The 13,583-nt window shown below is 37.0% G+C and overlaps 1 protein-coding gene across 3 annotated transcripts in view; it reads right to left on the bottom strand.

Annotated features, from left to right (window-relative positions):
- Nucleotides 1-7,402: 7,402 nt before the first annotated feature.
- The window catches only part of FAR1 (fatty acyl-CoA reductase 1), a 65,798-nt gene continuing 59,617 nt past the window's right edge, over nucleotides 7,403-13,583 (bottom strand). For all 3 annotated transcript variants that reach the window (XM_036918063.2, XM_036918062.2, XM_057507413.1), the window contains exon 12: nucleotides 7,403-10,337. In XM_036918063.2, the coding sequence (XP_036773958.2) occupies nucleotides 10,175-10,337 (163 nt within the window). In that variant the 3' untranslated portion in view covers nucleotides 7,403-10,174. The remainder of the gene's footprint in view (nucleotides 10,338-13,583) is intronic.

Below are 13,583 nucleotides of genomic sequence, written 5' to 3'. Positions count from 1 at the left end.
TAAACATAGGGGTGCATATGTCTTTTTGAGACTGGAGTCCCACATTCTTAGGGTAAATTCCTAGGAGTGTAATTCCTGGGTCAAATGGTATTTCTATTTTTAGTTTTTTGAGGAACCTCCATACTGCTTTCCACAATGGTTGAACTAGCAGCTTACATTCCCACCAGCAGTGTAGAAGGGTTCCCCTTTCTCCGCATCCTTGCTAGCATTTGTTGTTCCTAATCTTTTCTTTGTTGCCCATCCTAACTGGTGTGAGGTGATATCTCATTGTGGTTTTAATTTGCATTTCCCTGATAATTAGCCATGTTGGGAATTTTGTTCTTGGATGAAGAAGTTTTGAAGGATCCTCATTCTATCCCTGTAGGCAAGAGCTATTGGTTACAGAAAAGCCGAAGTGGAAAGGGGTGCTCAATTAAAGTGATAATACTTAACATTGTAAGAGGAAGCGAACTAATTTCTTCTTTAAAATGTCCTGAATTTGTATTCCTTAATGATTAAAACGTGATAGAAGTTATCAGAAATGGGAGTCACAGTGCAAAATTGGAGACTTATAAATGGGGTTGCATTAATATTCATTCCATAATTATTCCATACTTTTACCTCAGAGGGAACAGTTACTGAACACTGTACCACACACTTTATATTCATTATATAACTTAATTCTTGCCACCACTCTCCCAGGTAGGTATTTTATAGATGTGGAAACTGAGGCTGAGAAGTTAAATGACTCACTCATTGTCGCACAGTTGGTTAAGCAGCAATTGAGTCATTTTTAGTCTCACAGAAAAACTAATGCTTTTCCTAGTATAATACCACTTCTTTGTCCTTATGGAAGAGTTTTGTTGTAATAGTATTTTATTAATTTTAGAAGCGATTACTTTTATGCTTCACAGTTACCATGGTAAGGTATGTTAGAGATGTTGACATGGAGTACTTATTTACAAAAACAATCAGAATATTTGTACTAAAATGGCAGTGGAATTTGCTGAAGAATGCTAAAGAATTGCAATTTTGCACATTTCTGTCATCTGCTTTTGTCTTACTTGGACAAATCTAACTCTTTCCTGAGTAGCAGTAATTTCTTGAAAAGGTTTGGTCAGTTCTTGAATTGCCCTGTGTGTGTCCAATCACCCCCAAGCCTTGCTGTAAATACAAATATAGATCTGGTCCCATCCAGATCCCCTTGATTAAAAGGCTCCTGGGTAGAGCCCAGGCATTTGTTTATGGAGCTCCTCAGATGGTCCTGCTGCATTTACAAATGGCATACAGCTGGGAAAACCAAGTATGCATCGTCATTACAACCACTGGGAGAGGAGTTTAACAATTTTTATCTGTAGGCTTCTCCCTAAACCTAATTAATCAGAAACCATGGGGGTAGGTCCTGGAAACCTCTGTGTTTAAAAAGTCACCTCAGTAGGTGAATGTAGTAACTACATTGCTTTTCATGTGAAACCTTCATAAGAGTGTATATCAATAGTACCTTAATTTAAAAAATTGTAAAAAAAAAAAATTTCCCTATAGCCAAGGGAACTCAAGTTTCATAATAAATCCATACTGGTACATTCACCTTCTGGTTATTATCATAGTTTCTGACAAAAGGGCTGATTTTCAGATGCTATATTAATGTATTTCAAAAATAGTAAATTTGATAATAGATTAATATTTATGAGTAGGATAGTTTATAACTATTCTGTTCCTCACTTTTCTCAGCAGTCTAAAAAGGTTTTTTTTTCTGGTTCATTGAAAACTATAAAAACTGTATGTGAATGCTTCTATGAATAAAAATATATAATCTTTCCCTTCAAAAAAAAAAGGTCACCTTAGTAATTCTGACCCCTGGCTAATGTATGCGAGCCCCTAGTTTGGGGATTAGCCAGAACGAACTCTGGGCTTGTAGAGGTTTGTAGGTTGCAAAGGGATCAGCAGCATGCCGGGAAAGATGGAATTTTTCGTTTGGGATTTAATTTATAACATCATTCTTCAAAACCTCTAGCAATACTGTAAAGACTGTGAGCTTAGAGAAATCATCTAATTCAAGATAGAACTAAAGAAGCAAAATGCTTGACAAATCCTGACTACTTTTTTGCCATTATGTATTTACAGTTCAGGGAAGGCTTCCCCCTTCTCAGACACTCTTTCTCTGATACCAACTTTTATTTGCTGAATTATCTGGCAAATAAAAAGGATCTGTATTTACACAAGGGTCAGTGATAAAACTGAAATCAGGTTAGAAGTTAGCAATGGATATACAATGCTCTTAAGAATCTTTTTGAACACTGTCTACATCTTTAACTGCTTAGTTATTTCTAAAAGCAAATCCTCCTGTGTGGACCTTATAGGAATCCAGTCTCCTAGAGAGAGTATTATTCCAATTCCCAGGAAGAATGTCAAATGATCCTGAAGTCCCATTAGAGCTGGAAGGGGAGCGTTCTAGTGGGAGATGGAGGCAAGAGCGGACAGAGGAGCTGTCAAGAACTACGTGACAAAAAGAACCAGGGAGGCCAAACAAGCAGTCATGACATTCAGATGATGTCAGTTTTATATTACAGATCTGGGCTTTGTGGGAGTTTCAAAGCTGGAGTTTTAAATGGCTCCAAATCAAAATTTTCCCTTTGCATTTGCATTTTCTGCATTAAGAGAAAAAAGGTTTCCTTTTAGATATAATGGGCTCCTCCATATTCCTCCTAAAGATGATCTTGTGTGTGTCTTTTTGGATTATGCTAATCTCAAGGAGTATCAAGGAGTATCTCTGGATACTCCAGAACCCCAGTACTGACATTTCTTCAAGAAACTGTCCACTTGCTCTGTGATGACCTAGAATTTGATGATCTGTTAAAAGCTAACCAAGTATGGATATATATGATGATGCAAGCAGGTAAAGTGCATCTGACACACAGGAGAGGTAGGAGGGTGCTCATAACATGGTATGGGTTAGAACAATATTGAAAGTATACAATGAGGGAATTGCGGGTGGATGTCAGAGCAGGGTGGGAAGTTCTTAAAAGTGCATTGAGCACTACCTCTTATATCAAAGAAAAAAAATAAAAAATTGGCCAGGCCTACAAGATGCATTCTTACTTATGGGAGAAGACTGATGACATAGCCAGGTCAAAATGTTCCATTAGGCCATTCTCACATGCTGTCAGATGTCATATACACTGCCCACCCTTACAGCAGTCTTAACCATTACTGAGCTAAGCAGAATTCATAAAGCTAACCAGCTAAGCAGAATTCATCTAATTAGAAGCAGAAAGCTTCTAATCTAAAACACACACTTACTAGGAATCACCATACCGAAAAACTCTAGACAGCACAGGCATCAGAATGGTACTTTATGATCTGTTAAGAATTCTGAAGATAGTATTTTGCATGCACATTAATGGATAACAGCCAATCATTGCTTGTTGAATAAGAGTAGTTTGTCAACTGTGGACTTTCTAACTTGGGGCACTTGCACTGTCTCTTTTGTTAGCATCTCTAGGTGAACAAAGAAAAAGAAAAAAATGTATTGATGTAAACAACTTTTACATCCCTCTTGGCAGTCTTGATTGCAAAATCTTCTATATGAGCAGGAAGCTTAATCCTGAGACTAACAGAAAGACAAACTTCATGTTACTAGTTAAATTGAAGCCTTTATAGAGCAATTTGTATAAGCCTGTTACCTTAAAAAAAACAGGCCCTACCCTAAGGGAGCACCCACAATTGAAAGGAGGTAACAAAAAAAAAAAAGGAACAAAAGGAAACAGATATTTGCAACCTAGTGGGGGTGGGATGCTTTCATAGAGCTTAAGGCAAAAGAACCCTGATCATTTCCGATATCCTCAAATAAGATGTTCTAAAATTAGCAAAACTTTGGACTGCTTGCACCATGTTATACAATGGCGGTTAGAGATTCCCATGGCATAGGCTCTAGAACTCAGGTTTAGGGACAGAAAACCTGTTTACCAAGAGTTGAACAGTCTCTATGGGGGCCAATATTCCATAAACTCACAATTAATTGATGTATAATATGAGTATTATGAAAATTACAATGGGAAACTAAGCTAGCAGGAGGACTGTGATTAGCTGGGTGCACAGATGGGATGTACACTCACGGTTGACAAGGCCAACAAACACCTAGGAAACTAGTAAGCTCAGAAATAAATATATTTACCAAGTAGACGAAAAACATAACAAAAACCTGGACTTCAAAACCCACAATGAATGGACCATAACTCTTTATTGGAGAAAAAACACATTTTTACACTTTTGTTTTTTTTCCAGATTCTCTGCACCCTCATCTGTAGATTTAACTTTAAAACATAAACTTTACTTTGGTTTTTTAAAAAAAAACTCAGGCTTATTGCAAAAAACTTAGAAAAAAATGAAATAATGAGGAACAAAAAGCTAGATACCCAAAACTCTACCACATCAGGCTAACTTCTTTAACATTTTGGCATTATTCTGACAGGCCAGACCTTTTTCTATGCATTACTATGTGTTTTGTATCACATCTTACAAACTGATTGTTTCAAGTGGGACTTCGCAGGCCTTGTCAGTATCTCATGAGGACTGACTACATCCACTGGTGGTTCTTCAACTTCAGAGCGCCTCTTAATACCCCTGAAGGGCTTCTTAAAACAGACTGTGGGCACCCCTGTTTCTTAATCAGTAAATCTGGGAGGAGTTTTGAGGCTGCCTTTCTAGAGTTCCCAGGTGATGCAGACACTAAAGTTATTAGTCTAAGTATGACACTCTGACAACCAGAAAACTTTTTCTGAAAAACAGAGACCAGTGGTTTATAAACAGTGGTGTGGTTTGTATTCTCTGAAACACTTCGTGACATTATATGAGGCTTTTTTCCTCTTATATTGATTTCAATTAAAGAAGAAATATAATAGGCCAGTTCATTTAAAGTCCAAAATCTATTCACATTTAATAGGAATGGAGTGTGCTTTGGCTAGCAAACCCTTTTGAGTGTTTGAGTTCTTGACACCAACAATTCCACAACCTACAGTGAATAATGAGTGTGCAAAGGCCCCAGCTGGCCCTCAACTGCCTCATCAGCCTCACTTTTCCTAAGTTATCTTACCTGTTAGCACCAGAACATTTCCTCACGGCTCTCCACTCTTCCCTGTCTTTACATTACACATGCTTTTCTCAATGCCTGGAATGCTTCCCAAACCCAGCATTCATCAGACTTAAAACCGCAACTTAGATGTCATGTTTGTATGAGCTCTTCCCTGAAATACTAAGCAGTAAATCACTCCTTTGTGCTTTTAACATTGTTTTTTCTTTCTATGTCATATTAAAATTGTTTATTTACTTATATTAAGTTAAAATCCTAAAGGGTAGATAGTGGTCTCAGGTTTGGACCACTGAGAGACTTACAGTTTGATGAGTGATAGAAACTGGTAATTACAGTATAAAACAGTGCCTAACCCATAATCAGTACTTAGTATTTGTTGAATGGATGAATGCTGGTTTTTAGCCATGAAAAAACCAATGACATTTTAGTACAAAAGCATGTCAGGGAACCTCCCTGAATCGTCCAGAAAAATTTACACTCCTATAGTGTAAGACACTACAGTGTGGTGGGCAAGTGTAGCAGGATTTGGAGCTGGGCTGAGTTCAAACCTCGGCTCTCCCATCAGCAGTGTAACATGGGTAAGTTATTAACATCATATGCCTTAGTCACCACATTTAAAAAGCATGAGTAATAGAGGTGCCCTCCCCAAAGGGTTGCGGTAAGACATAAAGGGTTAATATATGTTAAATGCTTAGATTAGTGTCTGACACATATTAAGGGCTTAACAAATATTCACCAGTGGTATTTCTACAATATGAGGTGCAAGGATGGTTTTTCCTATCAAAAAACCAGCAGTCAAATTGGTAGAAATGACAAGACCCTGTGAAACATAGAATATAAAGCAGAAAGTCGGGTATTAAACTACAAAAAAATTAAGCACTGATAAAGTACAATAAATAATCTCCCAGGATGACTATTTTAAATAAAACCACAGTCATCTATATGCTTAGGTGTGTTTGTTAAAGAAAAACCTCGAATACTAGGGTGAATCATATGAAATTATCTTTATAGGTCAAAGACTACCAACTATTACCATTTTTATATGGTTCAACCTAACACTATCCAGTTATATCTTCCTCATAAAGATTAAAGGAAGCTCTCCAAAAATTTATGCAAGGGAAAGAGAATTAGGTCTTCTGTACAACAGCAGAAATTAAAGGAATTCTGTCCCAAAGTATCTGTGGAGGACACCTACTTCAACCCTATAAAACTGTAACATTAAAAGTTAAATGTGTAGAAGGGAATCTTAAGGTAGATATTTCAAAGAAAATACTGAGGAATGTCTGTATAGCTTAATGAATACAAACAATCTCTACTGCCTCTCTTCTTGTATAAAATTACAGGTATTGCCTGTGACCTGTGACAAAAAAAAAATGGCAATTACAGCCTTAATCCTCTGAATTTAGGCCCACAGTAAAAATAAACTTATATATAAATGTATTGTTTTTCTATATAAATGTAGTTTAGAGCCATCAACTTGCAAAGGAGCATGTCAAACTTAATATTAACAAATTTTTCTTTAATAAAGAAAAATCAAAGGAATTATTTAACAGTTTTGCACAACTATGCTCAATCAACAAAGGTGATTTATTTAAGGATTGTAGGAGTAGCAAAGATGTATATGCTAAGGGGGTACCACCATAAAAAGAAGACAAATTCATTCTATGAAGAGAAAATGCTTTAAGGTAAAAATATTAATTCAGTAAGAAAATATATCACATTTCTTTTTTTCACAGAGACTGTAAATTTAATTAAGCCACTTCTACATCAAGTTATGCAGCATATATTCCTTTCTCTGATTTCTCATGCAAAAGGTTAGAGAATTTTTCTCAAAATAGAGCAAGTCAGTGTGAATGGTTTCCAGTTAGGGCTTCAAGTCAGCCTAGAAAATCATGCCTGGAAGGCCACCTACACCCTATACCCCAGCCTGATACTCTCCTATTTTACAGTTCATTTCTATTACTAATGAATAATCCCTTCTATTTACTCAATAGATAAATTATCACAAATGTACCTATAAATTAATATATCATTCAATGTGGAAGAGAGTAGCTGGAACCCAGTGACACCCTAGCAGCAGAAACATTACCTCATTCCAGCTAATACAGAACAATACTACTTTAATAAACAATGTTCATCCTACCCATCTATATGCTTCTCCTAAAATGCTGTTTAAGAAACTCAGAATTAAGTAAAATTAGGATACAAGTAGTCATGAGTTCACCTAAAAAAGGGTAAGAATTGTAAGGGAGGATTGCTCCCTGCATTTCTACCCACATTATCTCATGGGTAATTTCCAGGAAAATTACTGTAAAAATACAATAAATACTATAATGGAAATACAGGGATTCGTTTATTACTTTTTGGCTTACAAACAAAGGCACCGGATAATGCTTCTATTTACTTCTTAAAAAACATTACAATTTACATTTAAAACAAAAAGGAAAAACTCTGAACCAGGTCCTACAGACAAAACACAAAAAAGGGGAGAAAGAAGATTTTTTTCCTCCCTGCTTCAAAGCTTTATTACAGATTCAAAATTGCTTATTTTATACCATCCTTAAGTCAAAGGATGTATTGCCAAGCATTTCATGTTGAGTTTTAGAACATATTAACGTTGTCAGGTCACACTGAAATACAGTCACAATTAGACAAGTGATGTCACAACTAACAAATGCGTATGTCCGAATTATAAGAATCAGGAGTGAATAGCAGGATAAAAAACAACTGCTTTACAATACAGCTTTATCAATGAGTTGAATACTAAGTTTACTTTAAAAGGCTATCCTGTTAAAAATTGAGTTTGTGTAGAAAATATAATCAAACAGAACTAAAAATTATGTCTAGCAAATGACACAAAGAAATGATTTCCAAACTCTGAGTTAATTTTAAAGTCTAGTTGGTGGGATTAACAACCTACATATTATTTATACTAATTTTAGAACTTTAAGTTCCAGAATGACATATTAACTTACTCATTAGCTTTCTTTTGACGAGAGAATTCTAAACAAACACACAAAATGCTGTGGCCTCAGTACTCTTCCAGTTAGCATTTCTTCAAGTCAATAACAATGACAGAGTTCAGAAGATACATGCCACCCCTCACCCCCCACCATTATTTCCCATGCCTGACAAAGTTAGTCTGACAAAGTTATACCTGATTCTTCTGCAAGAAACAGAGACAAATCATCTGATTCTACATATATTTGGCAGAAGTACTAAAATCATACAGACGTTAGCATGTTTTCAACACATTATGGAAATGTATTTGAAGAAATGGACTATTCATTGCATAAAGTATCTATAGTTAATTGAGTGGGCTCTAAGTCAATGGTGTCATCATTTATTCCATTTTTAGATACTGTCATGGTCTCTCACACCTTATACAAGGTATGGTCCTAGACCAAAGTCTTTAGTATCATTCCGAAGAAGATTTCAGTATCATTCCAAAGAATATGTATGTGTGTGTATGTGCTGTATACACACACGCACGCACACACACATTTCTTTTAGAGCAATGTTTAAAAGTTTACTACACAAAATCTGGCTCCAACATGGAAACATTTTTCCTTTCAAGATTAAACACCTGCATGAAGAAGGTGATTTCCTTTACATTTAGTTTTCACAGTACCAAAATAAATTTCTTATACATGGCATTTAATTGGCAAAGAAAACTAAGATGTAAAGTTCTATGTAACTTTTTGTATTGTGAACTGACCTTATTAAACATATTAAAGATACACTGCTGATGATTTGAATATAGTACAAACTTGGTCAGCTAAATCAAAACATGTTATGCTGACCAATCTGTTAAACCAAATGTATGTTTAAACGGTAAGGAGAGTTAACTACTATCAAGGTTTAAAGGGAATTATAGTGTATCATTAAAATATACATTAATTTTCTTGTTAATACTTGTTTCTATAATGCATTTCTTTCTAAAGCTAAAATCACATGCAGAAAAATAAATGATATCTCAAACTCATTCAATAGTTTGCTACTTTATATGATATGTAAATAAAGTCCTTTATTTAATTCTATACACATATTTTTCTGGAAGGAATTCAGCTCTCAAGGTCAAGAGTTAGTATGTGTTTACAGACACATGAGAACATTTTCTTAATGTTATGACTACCTGCAAATACATTCTTCCATAATAATGCACTTTCAGTTTTCACTGGAAAGACAACAGAAGCCTTTTAAAAGTCCTATTAATAGAATTTGTAAAGGGAGGAGAGCACAAGTATGGTGAACTCCTCCCCAACCCCACTTACAAAAGCCTTAGGAAATCCTCCAGTTTCCAGACTGATTTTTATTTGGTCACAATGTGGACAAGGAAAATATATTCCTTTTATTTTTGATATTAGTAGTCTTACTGAATTCATTTTCATTTTCTTTCAAAAAATACATAACATATTGATATGGATTCTCATGCCCATTTACATCCAGTAGGGTCTTTAGAATAATATATAGTCTTCTGCCTATGAAAGCAACTGATTGCTTATAGAAAAAAGACACGGTCAGACTTTCAATCATAGAAAGAAAAATAAGAACATGTTTTTTATGTTTGAGATTATTCAATAACTTACAGGATGATGTAAAAATGGTTTGGCTATAATTTTAACAAAACTAAAACCCACGTTAACCAATGCAAAAAACTGAACACTGAAGAATCATGTATCTACCAACTTAGCTAGTATTCCTGTCCAAATAAATGCTTTCCACTGCACAAAATATTAGAATTAGAAATTCACTATATGTTAAGGCATATTTTAATTACTATGTTCCAGAATTGCACAGTTATACTGGTCAGTGCTCCTGTTTCCCAACTCCTACCCTCACCCCACCCCTTTTCCCCAGGGATCAAATGTTAAGTCATAGTTTTGGTGGCTATATAGATTTGAGCTGGCATACCACAGTGTGTTCACTAGGTTTTTATGAGCATAAACATTAAAATGTTACATAGAATGTACCATAATTTATTCCACATTCTGATATAAGATGGTTTACTCTCTTGACAAAAAGGTGAGATGACTTAAGTACATTTTATATTTTGTGCATTTAGAACACCATATGCATAGATGTTCTAATGCTAAATTCTTGTCTTCAGTATCTCATAGTGCTGGATGCTCGGAAGTATGACAGAAACTTGTAACACAGACTAACCACAAAGTACCAGATGTTTCTTGCCATTTGTGATCTTGCAATAAAAATGCGCCAAATCAGGATCACAAGGATAGTATTGAAACCATAGCGTATGTTCCTTAACCTGGAAAGCAAAATGAGACATATCAGACAATATCTCTAGAATAAAACATTGCTGGATGGCAGATAATTATGATCAGGTTCTTTTTCAATCTGAAAAAAACTATCCATTTAATTGAAAAACCTGGAGTCTACAACTCCACTCCCCTAGATGAGAGGGCTGAAGAGACAAGATCCTATACATCACCTCATTAATGCTCAGTTTTTAATCTAGTCAAACTTCAAATCCATATTAATTTAGAACTTACTTAAAAACTAACTAGAAGTCTTTCAGTTAGAATGTTAACAAAACTCAAACAAACCTAACTGTGCACATTCTGGACAGCAATACACGCAACAATGTGTTACCACTATTTGAAATGAGTAACACAAAGTTTTTTTATAGTAGTGTATCTTGCATGTAAATTTATTCGTCCAACAAGTATTACTGAGCATCCTTCAGTGTGGCCAGTACTGTGCAAAGTACCAAGTACATTGTAAGTAAAACAAGCACATCCTTTGTGCTTCCGGAGTGTCCTATCAATCTTAGGTTTGTTCACTACATACATCATCCTACAGGCACAATAAACATTTTTTGGCAACTTTAGCAGTTTACAAGTTATCAAACAAGCTAATTTACGCCTTCAGTGATAGCTGACAGTCACATGATAACCACACAAGTTCTCAATCATGAATGAAATATGACACTGGTTTAATAGGAGGACTTTCCCATTGTCAAAAAGGAACATGAGTATTATCTTGTTCATGTTTCAAAACATTTTTTTGTTTTTTTAATGGTGTTAGAAAGGAATACAAAACCTTTAGATATGTAGCAAATATTTACACAAATTTCATTAACTTCAACAAGGAGGATAGGACTAAAATATACAAACAATGGGTACAGACAAAAGAGCTCTGAATTAGGAGTTAAAGATAAGTATTCGGGTGAGAACCAAGATGGCGGTGTGAGTAGAGCAGCGGAAATCTCCTCCCAAAACCATATATATTTTTGAAAATACAACAAATACAACTCTTCCTAAAACAGAGACTAGAAGACACAGGACAACAGCCAGACTACATCTACACCTGCGAGAACCCAGCGCCTCGCGAAGGGGGTAAGGTACAAGCCACTGCCCGGCGGGACCTGAGTGCCCCTCACCCCAGCTTCCGGCGGGAGGAGAGGAGCTGGAGCGGGGAGGGAGAGGGAGCCCAGGACCAGCCCAAGCCATCTGCACCGGAGCGCAGACACACAGTGCGTGTGTGGGGTGCTGGAAACTAGGGAAACAGGACAGTAAGACCTGTGAGCGGATCCCCGCAGCCAGCGCCCCCGGGACAAAGAAAAGCGAGTGCTTTTTGAAAGTCTTAAAGGGACAGGGACCCCACAGCTGGACAGAAGTGCCCTGGGACACTTAGCCCAGCAGCTGAGAATCCCGGGGAACTCTGGGCGCCCAAACCCCCACAGCACAGCTCTGAGGCCCCTCACCACGATAAACAGCCTCCCGCCTGTTCCCCCTCCGACACAGCTCCACCATATTGGAGAAGCAGCCTGAGGCAGGCCACGCACACAGCAACTGCAGAGCTAAATAAACTCCATAGCGGCCGGGCAAGATCAGAAGCCCCGTCTGCATGCAGCTGCCCAGCACAAGCTGCTAGAGGCCGCTGTTCTCCCAGGAGAGGAAGGCCACAAACTGGCAAGAAGGGACTTTCTCTTACCAACACACGCGCCAGCTCCCCACAAATATATCTATCACCATGAAAAGGCAGAAGAAATTGATACAGACCAAGATCACAGAGGCAAACCCTGAGGAGATAGACCTAACCAGTCTTCCTGAAAAAGAATTAAAAATAAAGCTCATAACCATGCTGATGGAGCTGCAGAGAAATATGCAAGAGCTAAGGGATGATGTCCGGAAGGAGATTACAGAAATGAAACAATCTCTGGAAGGATTTATAAACAGAATGGATAAGATGCAAGAGGCCATTGATGGAATAGAAACCAGAGAACAGGAACACATAGAAGCTGATAAAGAGAGAGATAAAAGGATCTCCAGGAATGAAACAATATTAAGAGAACTGTGTGACCAATCCAAAAGGAACAATATCCGCATTATAGGGGTACCAGAAGAAGAAGAGAGAGAGAAAGGGATAGAAAGTGTATTTGAAGAAATAATTGCTGAAAACTTCCCCAAACTGGGGAAGGAAATAATTGATCAGACCATTGAAGTGTACAGAACTCCCAACAGAAAGGACCCAAGGAAGACAACACCAAGACACATAATAATTAAAATGGCAAAGATCAAGGACAAGGACAGAGTTTTAAAGGCAGCTAGAGAGAGGAAAATGGTCATCTACAAAGGAAAACCCGTCAGGCTACCATCAGACTTCTCAACAGAAACATTACAGGCCAGAAGAGAATGGCATGATATATTTAATGCAATGAAAGAGAAGGGCCTTGAACCAAGGATACTGTATCCAGCACGACTATCATTTAAATATGAAGGAGGGATTAAACAATTCCCAGACAAGCAAAAGTTGAGGGAATTTGCCTCCCACAAACCACCTCTACAGGGTATTTTAGAGGGACTGATCTAGATGGGAGCACTCCTAAGACTAAATAGATGTCACCAGAGAAAATAAAATCACAGCAAAGAAAGCAGACCAACCAAATACTAACTAAAGGCAAAAAATAAAATCACCTACTCACAAAAGCAGTTAAAGGAAGCACAAAAGAGCACAGAATAAAACAACCAACATATAAAGAATGGAGGAGGAGGAATAAGAAGGGAGAAAAATAAAGAATGACCAGACAGTGTTTAAAATAGCTCAATAAGCTAGTTAAGTTAGACAGTAAGATACTAAAGAAGCTAACCTTGAACCTCTGGCAACCACGAATCTAAAGGCTGCAATGGCAATAAGTACATATCTTTCAATAATCACCCTAAATGTAAATGGACTGAAGGCACCAATCAAAAGACACAGAATAACAGAATGGATAAAAAAGCAAGACCCATCTTTATGCTGCTTACAAGAGACTCACCTCAAACCCAAAGACTATAGGAACAAAGAAAGACTGAAGGAACAAAACAGCAGCAGAATCATAGAACCTAAGAATGGACTAACAGTTACCAAAGGGAAAGGGACTGGGGAGAAAGGGACGGATACGGGTGGGGAAAAAGAAAGGGGGCATTACGATTAGCATGTATAATGTGGGGGGGGCCTGCAACACAGAGAAGACAAGTTGTGATTCTACAGCATCTTAGTACGCTGATGG

Source organism: Manis pentadactyla, chromosome 9 (genome assembly GCF_030020395.1).
Source record: "Manis pentadactyla isolate mManPen7 chromosome 9, mManPen7.hap1, whole genome shotgun sequence".
In the NCBI taxonomy this organism is placed as follows: domain Eukaryota; kingdom Metazoa; phylum Chordata; class Mammalia; order Pholidota; family Manidae; genus Manis; species Manis pentadactyla.
The sequence above is the reverse complement of the archived record's forward strand: the minus strand, read 5'-3'. Positions and strand labels throughout refer to the sequence as shown.